The 22157-nt window shown below is 37.7% G+C and overlaps 1 protein-coding gene and 1 long non-coding RNA gene across 6 annotated transcripts in view; one reads left to right on the forward strand and one right to left on the reverse strand.

The window, feature by feature from the left end:
• Positions 1-22157, forward strand: part of LOC137648870 (uncharacterized) — a 215145-nt gene that overhangs the window by 138929 nt on the left and 54059 nt on the right. The window lies entirely within an intron of this gene.
• Positions 861-22157, reverse strand: part of sif (still life) — a 1404800-nt gene continuing 1383503 nt past the window's right edge. For 3 of the 4 annotated variants that reach the window (XM_068381983.1, XM_068381997.1, XM_068381990.1), the window contains one exon: positions 861-2829. In XM_068381983.1, coding sequence (XP_068238084.1) covers positions 2297-2829 — 533 coding nt within the window. In that variant the 3' untranslated portion in view covers positions 861-2296. The remainder of the gene's footprint in view (positions 2830-22157) is intronic. The other variant, XM_068382005.1, reaches the window with a different exon arrangement.

The following is a 22157-nucleotide window of genomic DNA, read 5'->3' on the forward strand; positions in this document are numbered from 1 at the left end:
AGGATTAAGGATCATCACGAAAAGAACCTGCATTACTTGCAATATTAAATATACATCCCTTTTGTATATACTGTTCTACATGCATAATAATTATGGAAGAATATAACTCCTTCAATTTAATAAATATATCTTTAAAGTGTCTGATAAAGATTTCATCAAGCGGGCAGGAACTGCCTCTGTCTATTTTTCCGAACATATGCTTGCTTTAACAGGAGACTTCCTTTGTCTTGAATTTCAGCATCTGATTGAAAAGGAGTTTTGTAGGCAGTATGCTTGTCTGAACAGGATTTAAATTATCAAGGTAAGATTACATACTCTCTGCTGTCATTTTCAGAATATTAACCCTTTTACCCCCAACGCTTTTTGGGATTTTCCAACCCTTAGCCCCCAGGCATTTTTTTTTCAAGCAAATTTTGCAATATATATTTTTTTAAATTGCTCTAACAGCCTTAATTTTCGTCATAGAGAGGTCAGGTTGGTCTCATTATTTTGGAAGATCCCTGAAGTTTCTCATAAAGTTATAAAAAATATGCAAAAAAATGTAAAAATCAGTTTTTTGCCAGGACGTACCGGTACGTCCAGGGGGGTAAAGGGATGAGTTTTGTGAAACGCACCAGTACGTCCATTGGGGGTAAAAGGGTTAAACGTTGCTTGTTAAGAATTTGGCATTTTGGATTAATGTCAACAGTCTAAAGTGTGTTCTTATGGAGGCGATTCAAACTAAATTATCTGCATGCAATAATTGCCATTTTGAGCATGCTCATACTGTAAGCTCAAACGTATGATTTCCTTTTTCTCAGGAGGTGGTTGTAAAAGGGTAAATTAAATCAACAATTTAACAAAACAGATTTTTTGTAATTTACTTTATTGAGCATGGTATCCATGTACATAATATATTTGTCTTAAAGATGTAACAGAAAGACCAGAAAGTAAACAAAATTGCATATAGTATATAGAATCGTTATTAGGAAGTGTATCACAATATCTTAAAATATACATTTTTCCCATTTAAGGAAAGTTAGAAAACAGAAAGCACGCGTTTATGTACATCAGTACAGTAATTTCAAGAGGTTTGAAGAAGATTTAACCATCTGATGGCTATGAGACTAGATAGCTTAGCAATGTTCATATTGTATACAAGTATTTGAAATGCCCAGTTCAAGATGGTTATTTGGCTAGCAGCATTAATTTCCACAATAGTGATGATTAATCTCGGAACTCTGTATGTAGTATTTGAAGTACACCTTATGGTTTGGTTTATATTATTTAGTTTACATAAGTACTTTGTTTCAGTGACCTAGAAATCAATTTGATAAACTATTTTAACAGTCAGTGTCTCAAAACAGATGCAAGTTAAATATCTGTTCATCATTTGAAGTTAAATCATTAGCATTGTGTTGTGTGACTGGCAAAATAGGGTAATCAATTTAATTTCAAGGTCATTATATTTTGCAATTACAACAGAGATCTTAAGGAAGGTGCACTCTTTGGCATTACAGGACGTTTAAGGGAAGACAACTGCTTAAGCCCATTTACACAACATTAGTGTGACATAAATTTTAGATGGAATATGCATAATGAAGAGTAGGCCTACTTCTTGCATTCGTCAAATTAACATAATCCTGGAAAAAAATATGTTTTTTTCGTGATCAAAATTATTACAGCATACAATAGGGAAAGGTTTGCAGTACAAATATTCAAGCAACCAGTTGCATTTCTAAGGTTACAAGTGAAATATCCACTTCATTACACGCCTGTCATATGCAAATAACCTAATTTGTGTAATCACATTAACTATCACTTAACACTGTCCAGATAAAAAAAGAAGAATGCTATTAAATTATTGCACAATTTTCAATTGATTCGTCAGTACAGTTTCCACAGTGAATTTTTTGTGTGGTATAGTACTGTATATAGCAATGTATCAGTTTGTGTAAAGTGTACCAACCGTGTGTCACACAATTGTACATAATTCCTTTTGTATATATTATGCTTGTATCTTCGCTCACCCTCGGGAAAATCACCAATGTGACGGTGCCGAGAGAGGGTTGTGAACTCAAAGGCAGATTGGAAACGACCGAGTTGTTTATTAAGGAACACTCCTTTATATACAAAACCTCAAGGCAACAGGACGTGACAGAGCAAAACCGGAGACACGATCATTCAGGTTCTTTTTAGTGCGAGGGAAGAGCGCAGATACAAGCATAATATATACAAAAGGAATTATGTACAATTGTGTGACACACGGTTGGTACAAAAGCAACAGAATAATATTTTTCTCACCAGAAGTTGAACATTAAGAAAGTGCTCGCAGTTGTTGCAATAGACTATCTATAGTCATGCCGCCTGGCAGAATGCCCTCCAGGTCATGTGCTATTTGGGGTGACCCTTCTTCTGCGTAAGGGAAGCCTGGCCATGGAGAACTCTTGACTGTTCCGCCGTGAAGTCGTTGACTCCTTCCAGTAGAAGCTGCGCCCTCCCTGGGTGATGGTCCAGTGGAGTGTAAATGTGATGGACCCCCGTTCATTGATGCTGGACGAATTGTTGTTTGAACTATGTGCGTCACAGTTTGTTTAGTTTGTCCATTGGTGATGTGTGTAGGTTTTCCCAAATAAGTATCCCTGTGTCTATGTGGACTGCCTTTGGTTACTTCTTGTCTCTCTTTTGTGATTATATAGCAGCCATTTGAGGTGTTTATACCAATATCCCCAAACATTTCTCGGTTTGAAGTAGGAAAACCACCACTTCTGGGTTCGAAACCTCCATGCACTTTTATTTGGATTGGTGTCACTAGGGTTGAAGTGGTTGTGCCTATGGTTTCACGTTTTTCTGGAAAAGTAAGAAAGAAATATCAGTGGAAGTCGAAGGACTTTTAATATAAGTTAATAATATAAGTTAAATTTGATATCTATCAGTATTACAGTATTTGAGATAGATTATTAAAAAGAAATTTCATAGTTTGATTGTTGATAGATATCTATTTGCGTTAGAGGCCCATTATAGTGATATAGTAGTTGTATTTATAACTTAATTCTAAGATGAGCTTGATAGTTTGGTTAGTCTTATATGAAAGTTTTTAGGTGTTATTCTGAGATTAAAAAAAATATATTAGATCTACGCCTAGGTTTAGTTACAGCTGTTTTCTTTAGAAAAGTAGTTACATTTAGTTTTAGTGGGAGTGTGAAAGTTTAATGACATTATTATGTTCAGATATATACCAATAAGGATGTGAACAAAACAAAGCTTCAGCTCCTTAAAAACTTTAACTGCACGATATCAATATCTAAATTATGGAGTTTGATGACCGGGCTACTTTTAAATTCTATGTGGTGATATTCATAGTATCTGGATCATGTTGGGTACTATATTAATCCTTTGGGGATCCGTTGACTCGTTTCTGCTTCAAAATAATTTTCGTTTTGTATGTCTTCCAGTGCTTATTTTGTAAAAACATTCGGCATAAATAGTGTCAACCTTCGAACATTTATGTGTGGAGATGCTTGACGTACAATACTGACATAGAAAATGGATAGTTCCGGCGCATGGAAGGTATAACTCATTCAGTTCATATAAGCGACTGACCCAGTTTAACTGTGCTTGTTCTTGCTCGTGGAAATATTTTGGGATTCTTTCTCGGGATCCCCTTTTTTCAGTATTTGCAATAATTATCACTTGATAGCGATCTCCATTGTTTCTTGAGTGTGTGCGAATGCTTTTAGATAATCTTTATCGTTTGACCGTGAAATGACATGAATAATCATCTGAGTTCTTGACCGATTTTGGCTTTGTTCACGCTCGTGAAAAACGTGTTTGGAATCTTGTTGTGAATCGTGCTTTGTAGTTTTTTTTTTTTTTTTTTTTTTTTTGCGAAAAAGTACTGCTTGATGGCGTTCCCCTGTGTTTCCTGAATGGATGTGAATACTTGTAAATAATTCTTAGTGTTTTAGCGAGAAATAAAGATGAATAATCGCCTGGTCACATGGCCCAGTTTGGCTTTATTGCTCATTTGTGAAAAACGTATTTGGAATCTTTTTTTGTGGATCGTGTTTTACATTTATTTTTTATTTATTTTTTTTTTTTTTTTTTTAGTAAATTGTTGTTTAACAGTGTTCTTTAATGTTTCTTGAGAGACCGTGAATACATGTCATAGCTTTATGCGTTACACTTTTTTTTTTTTAACTTTTTATTAAAAAGTTAAATTACATATTCTTTACAATCACAATATTTACAGTATAATCACATTTAATTGCATTTTTCTATAAAGAAATCCATCTAATTTGATAATTTACATCACACATCTTGATTTTAATTTTTAGTCACTCAAAATTAATAATTTATATACTTTTTGGTGAACATTTTATTCACTCATGAATACTTGTTATGGCTTTATTTGTTACAAAGTTTCTATACAACCTTTTGCACTTCAGTTTAAACAATGTTACATAATGGTTTGGCATTATGCAAAAGTAATTGACACTGATATGAAACTTTGACAAATGAGCAAATAGAAATTGTCAAGTTCATACATGAAATTGACAATCTCTTTGTTTCCATTGACATTTCACAGTATTTGACAGTTAACGTCATTAGATTGACAGTTCTCTATTAGAATTGACAGTCACTCAACCGACCTTTGACAATTAACTATATGAGATTGGCATAATCAAATCACTTTGACATTTCAACAACTTGATTGTTTCAAGAGGTCTTTATTATTATTATTATTATTATTATTATTATTATTATTATTATTAAGCTACAATCCTAGTTGGAAAAGCAGAATGCTATAAGCCCAGGGGCTCCAACAGGGGAAATAGCCCAGTGAGGAAAGGAAACAAGGAAAAAATAAATATGCTAAGAATAAAATTAAAATAAATATCTATAAAAACTATATAAACTTTAACAAAACAAGAAGAAGAGAAATTAGATAGAATAGTGTGCTCGAGTGTACCCTCAACATTTCTTTGACATCTAAAGTACACAATTGCGGAGTAACAACCTCTATGGTGGTTTACCAGGCAAATTTGTAAACATTCATGTTACACCACTCTAAAGTGAGACACCAACCTACCCTTCAAGAACAATACCTAGACCTCCTCAAGAATCACCGACGAGTTAATCTTCAGGATAAGGAGAGGATAATCGATGCATACGAAGAGGAAGACTCCATTACTGTAACACATACCCTTGGCAGCAAGTGAACTATTGCTGTTGGAATTTAAGTCATTTAATTCGTAAGTTTGATTTTATTATTAATTTTACTGATCATTAACGCTAATAGTTACTATACTAAGTAGCATTAAGTTATTTACTTTTAATTTATTAAGAATAAAAAGGTAAAGCTTCGAGTCAAGCTAACGACCGAACGGCTATTCCCTACAGTCGAACACAAATATCAATCCTTTCTGATTGAATTAATTAATTTAACGAAAACTGTAATCCCTATAAGGAAACAGTTATGCTTTCCACTTCTTTTGCAACTCTTACCTCTATCATTTATTTTTGGGTTTCTAACACTGCATATGAAATCGTTCGAAAATTTCAGAGAACAGGGGATGGATGTAGAGAGTCGACCTAAAGAAGGTGGATGGCGAAAGAAACTTGATAACGAAGCTCTAGATTTTCTAGTTAGGCAGATTGAAGATAAACCTTACAATTATTGTTCGTGAGTTGAATGAAACCCTGCAAGAAGTGTTTCCTGATAAGCCTCCTGTTTCAGATTGTTCTGTCAAAAAAGCTCTTGCTGCGGAGCTCGTAACCATGAAAATGTGTTGTACCATTCCTCAAGATAGAAATTCAGGGAGAGTAAAGCAGGAACGAGCAGAATTTGCTCACTATGTGTATGAAGAGGGATTGTGAGAGCATAAGATTTATGTAGATGAAATGGGTTTCAACCTATATACGAGCAGGACTTATAGGAGAGCTCCCAGAGGACAAACGGTTCATAGGATTGTTGGAGGACAACGTGGTAACAACATCACCCTCGTTGCTGCCATCTCCAATACAGATGGATTAGTGTATCATGAAACTCATACTCAATCCGTTGGAAAGACATTTTTACCGACTTCGTAACGTCCGTAGAAGCCATTCTTAGGGCGTGCGACAACCCTGACACGGTTATTGTGATGGATAACGCACCTTATCCTCAGAAACATTGAAGAACACTATCCAAATCTAAACATTAAAAGGCCGCCTCTCCACTCTCCATTTCTGAATCATATTGAAAATGTAGTTAATTCTAATAGCCAGGCCTTCTCCATCATGGGGCTCAATACTACGCAGTACTCTAGAAGTTTTATTCCAGCTGTTACCAAGTTGTGGAATGATCTTCCTAATCGGGTAGTTGAATCAGTAGAACTTCTAAAGTTCAAAGTTGGAGCAAATGCTTTTTTGTTGACCAGGCGGACATGAGTCTTTTTATAGTTTATTTATGACATATTTGTTTTTGACGTTGTTAATAGTTTATATATGACATGTCTGTTTTGACGTTGTTACTTTTTTAGAATGATTTATTGTTAATTTGTTCTCTTCATTTATTTCCTTATTTCCTTTCCTCACTGGGCTATTTTTTCCTGTTGGAGCCCCTGGGCTTATAGCATCTTGCTTTTCCAACTAGGGTTGTAGCTTGGATAGTAATAATAATAATAATAATAATAATAATAATATCCTGAAAGCTCGAATCAAGAACCATCTCAATGATGTAGCTGATATGTGCCATGTTAGGGCAGCTCGAAGAGAAGGACTGACATTGAAGAAATTCCGGGAAATGTTTCTAATTGGAAAATTAAATGCATCATTTAACGTCATAACACCAGAACTCCTGCGATTCTGATTACTATCATTCCAATGCTAACCCTGGAGGATATATGGGAGTAGAAAGTTTCTTCATTATATATGTATGTGCAATGTAAGGTCATTCAATTAAATGATCAGATAATGCGAAGGTCTATCTTGATTTGATTAACTTTAAATAAACTGCATATTTTGTTTGGCTATAATTGTTAAACATTATCGCTTTTATTTACACTTCTTATGTTTATCTATGGTTTATATACATAAAAAACTTATGTCAACTACAATGAAAGACAGATTATTCATTAAATAACCTATAGAAGCGTATATTCGTTCTTTTGCCGCTCTATAAATTGCCTAAAATGAATTTAAACAATGTTAAAGGTTATTCAACATTGTCATTCAGTTTTAGAGACAATGTCAACTGGTGATTTTGAAAGATAGTGCCAACCGTCAAGAGCGTTGTGTTTTTAGTTATGTCAAAGCGATTTTTGAAATTCTGTTGTAAAATAAAAGAAATTTCAGGGTTGGCATGGAAATGTGTAGAACTTTAGTAAATAATAAGAGGTGAAATACTAATCAAATTAATTAAGTATTGAAGTATATTTCGTTCTTTTTAAATTAAATAAATAATTAATAAATAAATAGATCGAATATTATAAATAAAAGTATAAATAATTTGTATAAATATTTGAGAGATGCCGCGAATTAAAGTACTTGTAGAGTTGTACGGTCGTAAATAATCGATTGTTACCGTTTAGCTCTTCCGAAAAAACTAGTTCAATAGTGCGGTAGGGCGAAAAAGTTAAAACGGGGAGAGTATTTGTCCTTCAGAGTAGTAGTACTAAAACCTCCGCCAGATAAACTGCTTTCTTTAAAAATTAAGTGATTTAAAGAACAAGAAGGAACCAACTTCTACAATTCCAAGGAGCCACCAATTTGGAAAGTTCAAAGTCGCTAAGTATATTTTCTATTTTTGTTAACATGTAATAGTGAATAGAAATTGTGCGTCTTTGAAACCTTAGCTCAAACAGTTTGGTTTATTGAAGGTTGGTTCTTAAATAGGTTCCTTTTATTAATTACGGTATAATTTTCTTTTATGTCAAAGTGATGTGATCCTTTGTCAAGGCGAATGCACTTCGGACAAAGGGATTGCTCTGTGCCAAACAGTTTTGCTTCATTGTTCAAAATGAAGTGCAAAAAGGTATATTGCGGAAAATGTAAACATATTTAGAGCCGTGAGCCAGAGGAATCGGGGAGAATTTATGGGCCCATAGATCATTTTCTATAGGCGGGTGAAAGTATAATTGCAATGTCCATGTCCAATGTATCATTGAAAAGGCCATTCTTAGTAACTGTACAGTCACTCATATAAGTTTATGGATGTCAGTGTGTTTGAGAGAGATTTATACTCCACACCTTTCTGGACGACAGGTGTCTGGGAGCGCGAGACCGGTCAAATATTCAACTATACAGTTGACCGTTTTCGCACTCACAGACACCTGTCGTCCAGAAAGGGGTGACATGGAAATCCCTCTTAAACATCCGGACATCCATCAACTTGTATGAGTGACTGTACATGCCACTACGTGAAATTGTGTGAAAACATAAACTATTCTATAAGAGAAACTGCTACAAAATACCTTACCACAAAAATGAAAATTTTGTTCGTGTTCCAATGACATTTTCTCTCTTTAAGACAGTAAATATATTTTTTTACTTTTGTTTGATATAGGAAATTTAATCAGCTTTCTAATCCTACATATACTTTCATTTTATCTTTATTCCTTACTTAGGTACGACGTGAAACGTCAACATAAATTGGTTAGAAAATCTGAAAATTGCACTCCATAAAATAATAGCCTTTTTTTAATCAGTAACAGCTCATCAGCAAACACATTTATAGCAAATAATTGCTTTCACGTTAAATATTAACAACACCTACATAATTTGCATATAAAAGGAAATTCCAGAACATAATCATTATATTTATCATGATTATTTTAACAATTTATATACGATTTTTGTTAAATATTTCACGTTATAAATCTTTTTCAATATACGATTTTCGTTAAACATTTCACGTTATAACGTATTTTTTAATATACGATTTTCGTTAAACATTTCACGTTATAACGTCTTTTTAAATATAAGATTTTATATACGATTTTCGTTAAACATTTCACGTTATAACGTCTTTTTTAATATACGATTTTATATACGATTTTCGCTAAACATTTCACGTTATATCTTTTTTTTTTTTTTTTTTTTTTTTTTTTTTTTTTTTTTTTCTCTCTCTCTCCTCCCAAGCCTTGAAAAGATATTCTGATTCCTTTGCGAAAAGTTTACTCATTTGCCGATATAATGTAATAAATTCAGAAGCATACGTCACTTATAGTTTGGACGTACCAATTTTTACCAAATAAACTATTTTGCACAAGCGCCACTTTTGTATCTCAGCACAAGTTCTGTACCTGTCCACTACTTTGGATTGGGCATATGTACCAAAGGGTTAAGTTACCTAACGTCAGGTGGTACTCAAATAGCCAATATTCTCAAGCCTGATCTGGTAGTGCCATAGCCTCTGTACCATGGTCTTCCACTGTCTTGGGTTAGTTCTCTTTCTTGAGGGTACACTCGGGCACACTATTCTATCTGGTTTCTCTTTCTTTTGTTTTGTTAAAGTTTTTATCGATTATATAAAAAAATATTTATTTTAATGTTATTACTCTTCTTAAAATATTTTATTTCTCCTTGTTTCCTTTCCTCACTGGGCTATTTTCCCTGTTGGGGCCCTTGGGCTTATAGCATCCTGCTTTTCCAACTAGGGTTGTAGCTTAGCATTTAATAATAATAATAATAATATAGCTTATGTAGCCTACCATGACATTCCACGATCAAGTTGGAAAGTTCAGAAGTTAATAGAATAGATAAAGATATGGACCAAACAGCATTTCAAAATTGATACAGTCGATTTTTTATAGTCCATTGACCTTCATTCACGATTAATTTTCTAATGTGGAGAGTGCATTAGACACGAAGCGTGTAGCCTTTTCAATTTAACTGAATATAAGTTTTTTGGGCTCAAGCCATGACGTCCTGATGGAAGGTTCCTTCAGTAGCTTCCTTAGGGTATATTTAACTTAAATATACCCAAGGAAGCTACTGAAGGAACCTTCCATCAGGACGCCATGGCTATCTCACCCAAAAATAGATTTTTCACTTCGCTCAAAATCCGTTTATTATGCAATTCTATATCACAATTAGAACTCTGTATTGAAGAGAGCCATGGCTTGTCTTTTTAAGTTTCAGTTGTAAATATGCCTTACTGTCTTAGTTGCCATCCACTGTAATTTTTACATTTGGTGAAATAGCAGCAGTATTAAAGGGTTCTAATTCAAACTTTTACCATTATGTGCTGTACTTCTGAAGTTGAGACATGTAGATAATGAATTTTCTATTGCTTGCATTCATAATCTCTATTTTGTGAACGCTCTAGGACACCTAGCCACACGGTTGTCAATATTTGTAAATGAGAAAAGGCCAACTTTTAATTAAAGGCAGGTTTAAAAGACCAACCTAATAGTAGATAAAGACCAAATATATAGTATTTAAGGTCCGCCTTTTTTCATATATTACTAAAGGTCAACCAATTTAAAAAAAAAGGCCAAATTTGAGGTTTTTGGGCCTGAAAAAGGCCAACCTGGCAACGCTGCCTAGCCATTTTCTGCATAGTGTACAAAAAAATTTAGAATTGAAAATAAATACATATAGATACTACGTCTCCAAGTAATCTTTTGCATCTTATATTATGTATCATAAATTATCGAACAAAAATGTAACCTTAGTATTAAATGGTAATCTAGCTGTAAAATACGTTTTATGCTGTACAGTATTTAGAATATACCATACTCTTCTGCATGACCTTAAGAAAATTATATGTTAGCCAGATATTTTGATAATCTCAGGTTATATAAATTTCAAAGAAAAAAATTGAAAAAATTACCAGGTATGATGTTGCCTTACATCTAAAATAATAGCTGACTTATATTTTAATATTTCAGTACTGTATTGTATGTTGAAAACTATATACAAATGGATTCAGTGTTACTCTGTGGGAATGAAAATAGATTTTCTGGCCCAATGCCTGGATTTTATCCGTAAATACCATATGGTATTGAATAGCCTTGCAGCCTAGATTCCATAAACTCAAATTTATCCATATATTTATTCCTCCATTTCCTATAGTTCTTTCATGTTTGTTCATCTCGACTTTAACTTAAGCTTGCTCAAATTTTCAATTCTCATTAAAATACAAATTCTTTGTGCAAGCATTTGAAAAGAACTCGAAGTCTCATTCAAATGTCTGTATATATAATAAAAGCCTTCAGAGTTGTAGTCTTGCTACTTTAATGAGACAACTCAATATCTTGCTAAACAGAATTCTTAATGCTCACTAGATGGCTGTGCCAGTTAAGATGAAGTGAACGTCAAAGCATTAAAAGAATCATACAAGAACATTTTATTAAAATACTGGATAACCATCAATCCAAAGATTTATGATTATAAAGAAAACTTTATGGGTGTATTTGTGAGTCTAAATATTTAGCAATGGACTAATAAGTTTAAAACTATATGAGAAATGCAAACTTCTGTAGTGGAAAAAAGTGTTACTACAGGATTAATGACTGAGGCAAAGGAAAGAAAAAGATAATTTCAATTTCTTATTTCTATGCCTTTACTCACCTGATATTCATATTGCTATTGCTTCAGAAACTTGATTTTATTTACCTTTTCCCATCAAATTTTAAAATGTTCTTATTTTTTTTTCTCTTCAATAACTGATGCGCCAGTGTCACTTTGTCTTGTATTTTAGTTTTGAAGTAGAAATAATCCCTTTCCTCTTGATACCACAGGACAGTGGAGAAGAGGGTGGGCATGTATAGGCACATTAGAGGAGTATAGAAATAAGAAATTTTATTATTAAAATTCTGTTGATTTCCAAAAACCTCATCTTATTTTCATATTGCTGCCTTCCAAACAATACTGGAGGTATCCCACCTCCAGTAGTGTGTGGAAGTCAGCAATATGAACATGTGAGGGAAAGAGAGAAAATGAATTAATTAATCTAATTGAAAGCAATATACCTGAGTTAAGATTTATTAACAGGCTCTAGATTACTTTAGCTAACTATTTCAAAATATAGCTTGAAATACAGGACCCCAAGTTTTTCAATAAAGCTATTCAAAATATTGGACCGTAGCTTGTCTAATTGATATTCTTTTATCTAAATGATACTTTGATTAATTCCAAATCAATTATGAAATTAAAATCCCACATACTAGTAGATAAGAGAATTAAAAATCAACTGATCTCAAAATTAGTTATACCACAGCTTCGAGCCTACCAACCTTCATAAGCAAACCATGATTCTTTAAGATAATGTATAGCAAAAACTGACTTGGTATGCCAATGAGCTGCTGCTAAAACTTTTTCCAAAAGAAAGGCTATTACAAAATTCAAGGGAAAATAGTTGCCCTATTCAATTTACAGTATGTACCTTCACTTTCAAGCCTATCATTAGATTTAAATCTAGTTCTTCATGAACTACTATGACAAAACTTCAAAATATTATTGGTATTGAATGATATTGCATATTTGGTCATAGGGCAAACGGAAACACTGTCATCAGGAATGCAGTGGGATCGCCCAACAGTACCAACCACAAAAATATTTTCTGGGCTCCGACCCGTGCCGCCCAGTGAAATGCTCCTTTTACATCATTTCTAAGGTAAAAACTGCTATGAATTTACCATAGAAAAATTTTTATAGGAATGCTAGGTTGAACCCAGCTTGCTCACCTTAATAAGGTGTCGGTATAATACAGGGGCGTGAATAAATCACAACCAGAGGTCTCGCACCATTTAGATATCTCCTGTCAATATCCCCGAACAGCGAGGTGCCGTTCAACATCCTACTACTACTAGCGATCCCACGCTAATGACGTCACTCCTTTTTCATAGCACGCGCTATCTATACATATTTTGCCTCGGTGTGTGAATTTCGCTGGTTTACCTGGATTTACCTCAAGATGTCGGACTCTACGGTCACCCCATCTAAGCTAAGTACCAGATCTATGAGTTTTGAGATTTTGGATCGGGCCTTGCCCTTTTTTGTGTCTATTATGACAGTTTTATTTTTCACGACCCCGCGTGGGTCTTTCATGGCGCTCGGCCTCCTCCTATCTCTCTCTCATAGTTCTTAACACTTTACAATGAGTCCTCCATACTGATTGTTTCTAGTTATGAACTTTCTGGGTATCCACGGTTCACACACAGTGTTATTTTATTATATTGATGTCTTGTTATTACGATAAGTTATTGCGATATACGTTGGCGTATTCTCGTTAGGTTGGCATGCCTGGTCGCCTTCGGGCGTTTCTATTTCCATTAATTTTGTTTTACGTTCGCACGCCACGGACATGCTTCTCATTATTAACGTCATTCGTTTTTCTTGCATTAGCTCGAGGGACTTTCATGAGTCGGATATTAGTTTTTCATTTTGTCGGCACTTCACTGACTTTGTGTTATGTTGGTAGCCCTGCCTAACTCCCAGCGCTGTTAGGCTTGGTTTTCTCCTGTCTCATGTTCGTTCCCTCGTTTGTTTTACGATTGATATATCGTTATTTTTATTACTATTTTATTATTTTTATCATCCAGCATGCCTTCCTATCTTATTTTACCATGTGTTATGTTTATTATAGTGTTATTTAGTCTTTCCGCGTGATCATATCAATCGTGGGTCTGGCAGGTTGGTATACTGTACCTGCTATCGCCCGACTCCTAGCCTCTCTCCCGCCCGATACCCCCACCCCAGGGTTACCTTCCCTCTCTCTCTCCCATGCCGAGTTAGTCACCATGTTGCGTTATGTTCCCCCCCCCCCCCCCCGGGGCCTTTCGCTCTCTTTGCACGGGCGGTTCCCGTTGATCTGTGAGGCTTGCTATTATTATTATACATTAACGTACATTATTTTCACTTTTTGTACTACTCTACCTGGTCGTAGTCGTTTTCTTTCCGTCGCTCGTTTGGCCAACGGTCGACGGGAAGTTTTCTGCTCGGTCCGTGGTACCTTGTCATGTTATATTATTTTATTTTGTACGTGCTACTCCCTCTCGGTCCCGCACTTCACGGACCCATTAAAGATCCCTTCCCCCTCTATGGTGTCCCGCACCTCACGGACATCATATACAGTAGATATATATATAAAGACTTTCATTACGGGATCCCCGGACGTAGATTTTATGCATTACCATCTGGTCGAGTTGTTTAGTTGAGCCTCCGGAGCCAACGTTACTTATTATTACTTGGATTAACTTTATATATTAGTCACATATATTTATATATACGATCCTAGTTCTCGACCTTCCCTTCCCTCTTTTGATATGATCACGGTTACGGACTGACTTATTCTCATTCATAATACAGTCGTAATAAAATCTTTTATCATGATATTGATATAGTTTAAGCACCCGGGGCCCCCGGGCCCCTAATTTGCTTTCCTTCAAGATACTTGATGTATATAAATGATGTATATAAAAATTTTTTATGATATTGATATATATATATTTTAAGCTCCGGGGCCTCCAGGCCCCTAATTTGCTTTCCTTTAAGATACTCGTGTATCTTATTTTACAGACTGTACGTTGTGCGATGACGGCATGTGCCGTTGTCCTCCATCAACCCTGCGGCCATGACGTGTGTCGTTCGCACGCCCACTGTTCTGTCCAAGTGGATGACTTAGCTGTTTGGCATCCGGACAATTGTGTAGTCTGCTACACCAGTGTTGCCAGATGGTCACTGAATAATTTCTGAGGAATTTGCAACAAAATTTCTGGATATTTCCAAAAATTTCTGACAATTATTCTATTTGTTATTATGAATTGATTATACAAAAGGAAATAAGAAAAAAAAAAATCAATTGTACATTTTTCTTATATGAATTTAAAGAAAAATTCAATAATACTTAGGCCTATGCATCAAATTAGAATTTTCTTGAAAGTAGAAAAAACTACGATATTAATAACATACTACAAACAAAAATATGTAAATTATTGGCAATTTCCTTTGACATATTAAATGAATTGTAATCTATTTGACTGAATACAAAAAATAACCGTAACTTCAATTATATATATATATATATATATATATATATATATATGTATGTGTATGTGTGTATGTATATATATATATATATATATATATATATATATATATATATATATATATATATATATATATATATATATATATATATATATATATATATATATATATATATATATATATATATATATGTATATATGTGTATGTATATATATATATATATATATATATATGAAACCGTGGTCTTCACTAAAAAAAAGGGCTATGCCCAGGCCTACATACAAAGTTGTTTATTTAGACTGATTTCAACAAATAACTCAATATTTCTTCTAAATGGTGAATAAGAGATTTAATCAAGTGTAGTTATATATGAAATCACATCAGAATGACAGAATCCTACCGTAAGATAGTTAATCAGGCGACAAGACAACAAACTTGAAACAGAAGTTCAAATCCGAGTGAACATGGCGAAAGTGACTGTCAATAATGGTACCTTTCGAACAGTCGGACCAATATTGTGCCACTGAAATCTATATAGAAAACATACGTGTTGCCTACATGTTTGAAACGGTTTAGAACATAATCTCTCTCTCTGTGTCCCACGACCATGTGACTCCTGAAAAGTGTCGGGAGTTGTAACTTTTAACAGGCAATCTCTCTCTCTCCGTTCCATTTCCCTAGAAATGTTTAGAAGTTTATTATTTATATTTGTTTCCCAGATTTCTGTATATATTTATAAAATTTAGGGAAATAACTGACAAATCATTACAAATTTCAGAAGATTCTGCCATGATTTCTTAAATCCTGACAATAGTTGCAAATTTCAGAAGATATCCAGAAATTTCTGATAATCTGGCAACACTGTGCTACACAATGACCTCCACTCTAACATCTGACTCGGTGAGGGCATTTTCATTAATACAGACTTGTAGGGAGTTACGATTAATTTCGATGGTTTACATTAATTACGATTATTATTTTTAAGGCCACAGTCCTCTGGACTTCCCGCATGCCTTTCACTTCGTGTCTACGAAGTCCTTGGACTTCTCCACTTTTCTTTGGCACAAATATCCCTCACTAATAGTCTTTTCTCTTTCAGAGCTCCCAATTTGAAAATGATACAGCTCAGGCTACCCTCAAGGTCTGGATTGGCGGGTTCGCCCGCAACGTGAAGGCCAAACAGCCTTATATCCTCTCTGAGGAATGGTGTTCCCGTCTCTACCCCCATGCTAAAACTTCAGCTGCGGTCCCCAAAGAGTTGGTGGACCCTATCATCGAGAGCATCGAATCCCTTCTGGCCCCGGACCAAGAAGAGACGGGCGGTACCCTAACTGAGGACGTCGCTACCCTCAACCTCTATGTGGAACCCATGGCTCTGGATGATCCCGACGCAGGTAGGGACGTAGGTGAGTCAGGTGGTTCCCGGGCTACGATTCCTCTCCCTAACCCGGCTTTCTCTTCTAGTTCTGATCACTCTTCTTTTCGAGGTTTTCCGGGGACAACCGGGACTGATGTCAGTCCCCGACCTGTTATCCCCAAGGTGAAGGCTCATTGTTAGCCTTTATATAAGACCCACAAGTCTTCCAAAGACCACAAGTCTTCGAAATCATCATCTTCGAAGGCTAAATCTTCCTCCACCAGTCTCTCAAGACCCAATTGCTGTGCCCTCAACCTCTCATGGAGTAGTCTCCGTTCCGGCACCTGTTCCCCCCCCCTTGGCGGAATCATTTAACCCGGTGGATTGTTCCAAGAAGATGTTTGCTCATTTTGAGTCGATGCTATCGTCTCATACACAGCAATCACGAGAGAATAGCTTCCATGGAGAGCCTAGTTCAGGGACTCGTGCGCTCGGGGCTGCTACCGCCACAACAGCAATACCCCATCCCCGACGCCTCCAAGCTTCCTCCTTTCAATAAGAATAACCCTTGGAGGTTAGCATTGCATGCCCCCTTCTCGGAGGGTATGTTGTCAATTGAGGGTTTCGGTACCCAGCCTTGCGGATTATGAATTCTACCCGCCGGGTCTTGAATTCCCCTTCCCTGGCTACGCTCGCCTCACGGAAGAGAGACTAATTCGATTGGATAAGGTCCCAAAGGAAACTGTTATTTTTCCTAAAGAACAGGCACAGTCTGTCTTGGTCGGCGTGTTCAATGAGTGGGACTGCTTGAACACAATGATTACGGCCTACAAGAGTTCTTATACTATGTTTGTGGCCGACGACCAGACCCCTACCCCATGTGCGACCAAGATCATAGAGACGGTCTTTCAGGCTATCAAGGAAGAGAAGCCTTTACCTCAACTCAGGGAGACCTACTTGACCTCCCTTCTCTTTCCGGGAGACAATGAATGTTGGCGGAACGCCCCAGCTACCTTCTCGGTAGGTAAGTTGAGCCCGGACTGTGCCTCGACGCAGTTCAGCGAACGGCTTCCCAAACTCCCGGAGTCTCTCATTAAATTGGAATTCGAGTCGAGGTGTAGATTCAGCAGATCCCTTAATTCGGTTGCCCTTTCTGAATTGACCATCGCCACTTACGAGGAGGACCTCCTTAAGGTCCTCACTAAGTCGCTTTTGCAAAACTTTATGGCTGACGCCTATGATTTTGCAAACGCCAGGACCCGTTGTCGACGACACGTCCTATCCGAAGCCACGATTAGGCACGTACCCAAGAGGAAGTATGAGCCTACTAGTACCCCAATTCGAGGTAGGAAGAGATTGAGGCCCTTCCAATCTTCCCAATTCAGACAACCTCTGCAAGTGGTTCAACCGGTCTCAGTCCAACCTGCTCCTCAAGGTCCCCAGCCTTCTACCTCAAAGGGCCAACAACAAGAGCAATACATTCTGGTCCCTCAGTCTCAGATCGCCTCGACTTCCTTCTCCCCCGCCTTTAACCCTACGTATGAGTCTCAGGGCTCTTTCCATGGCTACCAGCGTCACAGGGGTTCCAGGGGTGCCTTTCGTGGCCGAGGTGGCGGAAGGGGTTACCACCGAGGCAAGTCTTCCCGCGGAAGCAGAGGAGACAAATCATTCTCCAACCATTGAGAAACTGCAGGTAGAAGGGAGATTGTACAAATTTCGGGACCATTTGAAGTTCAGCGATTGGGCTTCCAGCATCATCTCAAAAGGCCTAGGGTGGAGCTGGATACAGGGACCTCCTCCACCGAACAGCTTTTACCAACTACCCACGGAAGAACTACGTTCCTTCACAAAAGATCTGCTACTAAAGAATGCAATCCAAAGCATACGTCGCTTAAGATTTCAAGGGCGCTTGTTCAGCGTGCTGAAGAAAGGCTCAGACAAACGGAGAGTAATCCTGGACCTGTCTCGTTTAAATTCCTTCATTCGTTGCGACAAATTCCATATGCTTACCGTCTCACAGGTGCGGACCTTACTTCCCCGTGGGGCCGTCACCACCTCCATCGATCTTACAGATGCCTACTATCACATTCCAATAGCAAGGCATTTTCGTCATTTTCTGGGCTTCAAGCTAGGCAAACAAGCCTATGCATTCAAAGTGATACCATTCGGGCTCAACATAGCACGAATCTTCACCAAACTAGCAGAGACTAATTCAAGAGCTTCGAACTCAGGGGATACAGGTAGTGGCCCAGCTAGACGATTGGCTAATCTGGTCAGACAATGCCCAGAATTGCCGCATAGCAACGAACAAAGTCCTCACCTTCCTTCGACAACTGGGATTCCAAGTCAACCTCGAGAAATCCCGCCAGGTCCCTGAGACCAAGTTTCAATGGCTGGGACTACAATGGGACCTGTGCTCCCATACGCTGTGCCTCCCCAAAGCCAAAAGGAAGGAGATAGCGAAGAATACAAAACAATTTCTCAGGGAAAAGTTGACCTCCAGAAGGAACCAAGAGAGGATCCTAGGTTCCTTACAGTTCGCCTCCGTGACAGACATCGTCCTAAGGTCCAAACTCAAGGACATAAACAGAGTGTGGTGCTCCAGAGCAACCGCAAAACGCTGAGACAGACGTGCTCGCCTTCCCCCAATACTGAGAAAAAGTCTGCAGCCTTGAGAAAAAGTCTGCAGCCTTGGACGAAGATCAAGAATCTTTCTAAGTTGGTTCCCTTACAACATCCGGTCCAGGGACTCGTCGTTCACACAGACGCCTCCTTAACAGGGTGGGGAGGTTACTCCCAACACAAGAAAGTCCAAGGGTTATGGTCACCGGTCTTCCAACAAATGCACATCAATGTCTTAGAGTTCATGGCAGTCTTCCTCACTTTAAAACGTCTCAATCCAGCCAGGAATCTCCATATCAGACTGGTTCTCGACAGTGCAGTCATAGTACACTGCATCAACAGAGGAGGCTCCAGATCAGCCCAAATAAACCACATCATGTTGAAGATTTTCTCCATGGCGGCATTGCACAAGTGGCACCTGTCAGCAGTCCATCTAGCAGGAGTCCGGAATGTGGTAGCGGACGCACTTTCCCGGATGACTCCGCTAGAGTCGGAATGGTCACTAGACGATCGATCTTTCCAGTGGATACTATCTCAAGTCCTGGGTCTCCAGGTGGATCTGTTTGCGACGGAATCCAATCGCAAACTAGATTGTTACGTAGCCCCTAACCTGGACCCTCGGGCTTATGCCACGGACTCTATGATTCTAGATTGGAATACCTGGAAGACGATTTATCTGTTTCCTCCGGTGAATCTCCTGCTGAAAGTTCTGCACAAACTCGGATCCTACAAAGGTCAAGTGGCTCTGGTAGCCCCCAACTGGCCCAAGAGCAATTGGTTCCCCTTGTTGCTAGAACTAGGCCTCCGCCCCCGGCGGATTCCCAATCCGGTGCTAACACAGACAGTACAAACTCACAATGTGTTCGCTTCCTCAAGTATTCTGAATGCCCTAACTTTATGGACTTCATGAAGTTCGCAGCCCAACGAGGTGCAAACATCGATCCTTTGAATACTATTTTCCTGGAATCTGACAAAAGGGAATCTACTCTCCGTCAATATGACTCGGCTGTCAAGAAATTAGCTAAGTTTTTGAAAGTTTCCCAAGTTGTGAAAATGACGATGAACCTAACTGTCACATTCTTCAGAACTCTCTTCGAATCAGGCCTGGCAGCCAACAATTACTACAATCAAGTCAGCCCTGAAAAAGATCTTCCATATTGGTTTTGACATTGATCTAACGGATTCATATTTCTCATCCATTCCGAGAGCTTGTGCCAGACTAAAACCTTCAACTCTCCCTAGCGCGGTTTCCTGGTTTTTTAACGATGTTCTTAAGCTAGCCCCCGACACCCCAAATGAATCCTGTAACTATATGGCATTACATGTATTAAGAAAGTCACTTTTTCTTTTGAGCCTTGCCTCTGGCTCCAGAATCTCAGAATTGTCAGCCTTATCTAGAGACCCAGGTCATATAGTTTCTCTCTTCGGGTGAGGTCCTTCTCTCCCCTAACAAAGTTTTCCTGGCTAAAAATGAGGACCCCCAAAACAGGTGGTCTCCCTGGAAGATTGTTCCACTTCCTAGGGATCCATCCCTGTGTCCAGTTACCACCCTGAAATCCTACTCAAGTAGAACTTCCGCCACAACCACAGGGCTCTTATTTATTAGAGAACACGGAGGAACTATTACCCTTAAGGGAATCAGACAGCAAATACTTTATTTTATTAAACAAGCTAATCCTGAATCATTCCCACATGTCCATGATATTAGAGCTGTGGCTACCTCAATTAATTTTTTCCACCATATGAAATTTGATGAGCTCTCAAAATATACGGGTTGGAAGTCCCCTAAAGTTTTCAAGCGCCACTACCTAAAACCTTTAGAAGCTCTTAGATTTGCCACAGTAGCTGCAGGGAATATAGTTCCTCCTGAAGGTACTGAGTCCTAATCACCGCATCTTGCTCTATCCTCTTTCCCTCCTGCCTGGCTTACCTATTGTACCTACCTGTTTTGTTTACCATACACCCTTATGGCGTATTATTTTATTATTCATTGATCAATTTCACGAATTGCTTTTGATTTCACTTTAAATCTTTGTTAGAGACTTGCTTGGTTCTCTCTATCATCCCCTGATGGGATTTTGTACCATGCTCATATTCATATCTATGATTGAATTTTTACCTTTGCATTTTTGATTACCAAGCTTGATTACCACTATTCATATCTGTTGAATTTTACCTACGGGTTTCATTATTGATTGTTTACCATGTCTATTTATCACTGTCATATACATGTTGATCTATTTTTATGGGTTTCCACATCCTTCTTTTTTTTTTTATATTAAAACTCGTCAGCTATGTTATTTTTGTGTTATTCCCTCCTCAGGTAGTTAGCCATATTGGGTCCCCATTCTTTGGTACAATTTCACTGGGTTGGAGCCCAGAAAAGGGATTTTGACGTAGGAAAAATCTATTTCTGGGCGAGAGACCCGTGCCGCCCAGTGAACCCACCCGTCCCTCCCTAATTGGGCCCCAATCTGGGGTGCTATAAGGAGTGACGTCACTGACGTGGGATCGTTAGTAGTAGTAGGATGTTGAACGGCACCTCGCTGTTCGGGGATATTGACAGGAGATATCTAAATGGTGCGAGGCCTCTGGTTGTGATTTATTCACGCCCCATTATTATACCGACACCTTATTAAGGTGAGCGAGCTGGGTTCAACCTAGCATTCCTATAAAAATTTTTCTCTGGTAAATTCATAGCAGTTTTTACCTTAGAAATGATGTAAAAGGAGCATTTCACTGGGCGGCGCGGGTCTCTCGGCCAGAAATAGATTTTTCCTACGTCAAAATCCCTTTTTTACATCTATTGAAAACATCCAATCTCCTTTGTTGCCCCTAAGAACTGTTGAGGGAATTTCCATGAAAATCTTTGTGGATATCGTGAACTTGGAGACTTAAGACATCTAGAACTGGTTTCTGACCTCCGACATTTTGGGGATAAGGAATAACCAGTTGCAAAAAAAACCTGGAGAAAGGTTTAAGACCTCTTCTATCACACCTTTTACTAAAATATTTGCAATCTCTAGGTTATAAATTAGTGCCTTTGTTGTATTTCCCAACTAACTGACGGATCGGTATGAATGGGGAAAATTTTTCTTTGATTTACTCTATACTACATGACTGATTTTCAATAAGGGATCTTTTCATTTAAATTTTTTATTTTTCCCTTTTTTACCAAATGGATCTACCATGAGTTCTCTGGTCTCTCATTTCTAACATC

This window comes from Palaemon carinicauda, chromosome 1, assembly GCF_036898095.1.
Source record: "Palaemon carinicauda isolate YSFRI2023 chromosome 1, ASM3689809v2, whole genome shotgun sequence".
NCBI classification, from domain to species: domain Eukaryota; kingdom Metazoa; phylum Arthropoda; class Malacostraca; order Decapoda; family Palaemonidae; genus Palaemon; species Palaemon carinicauda.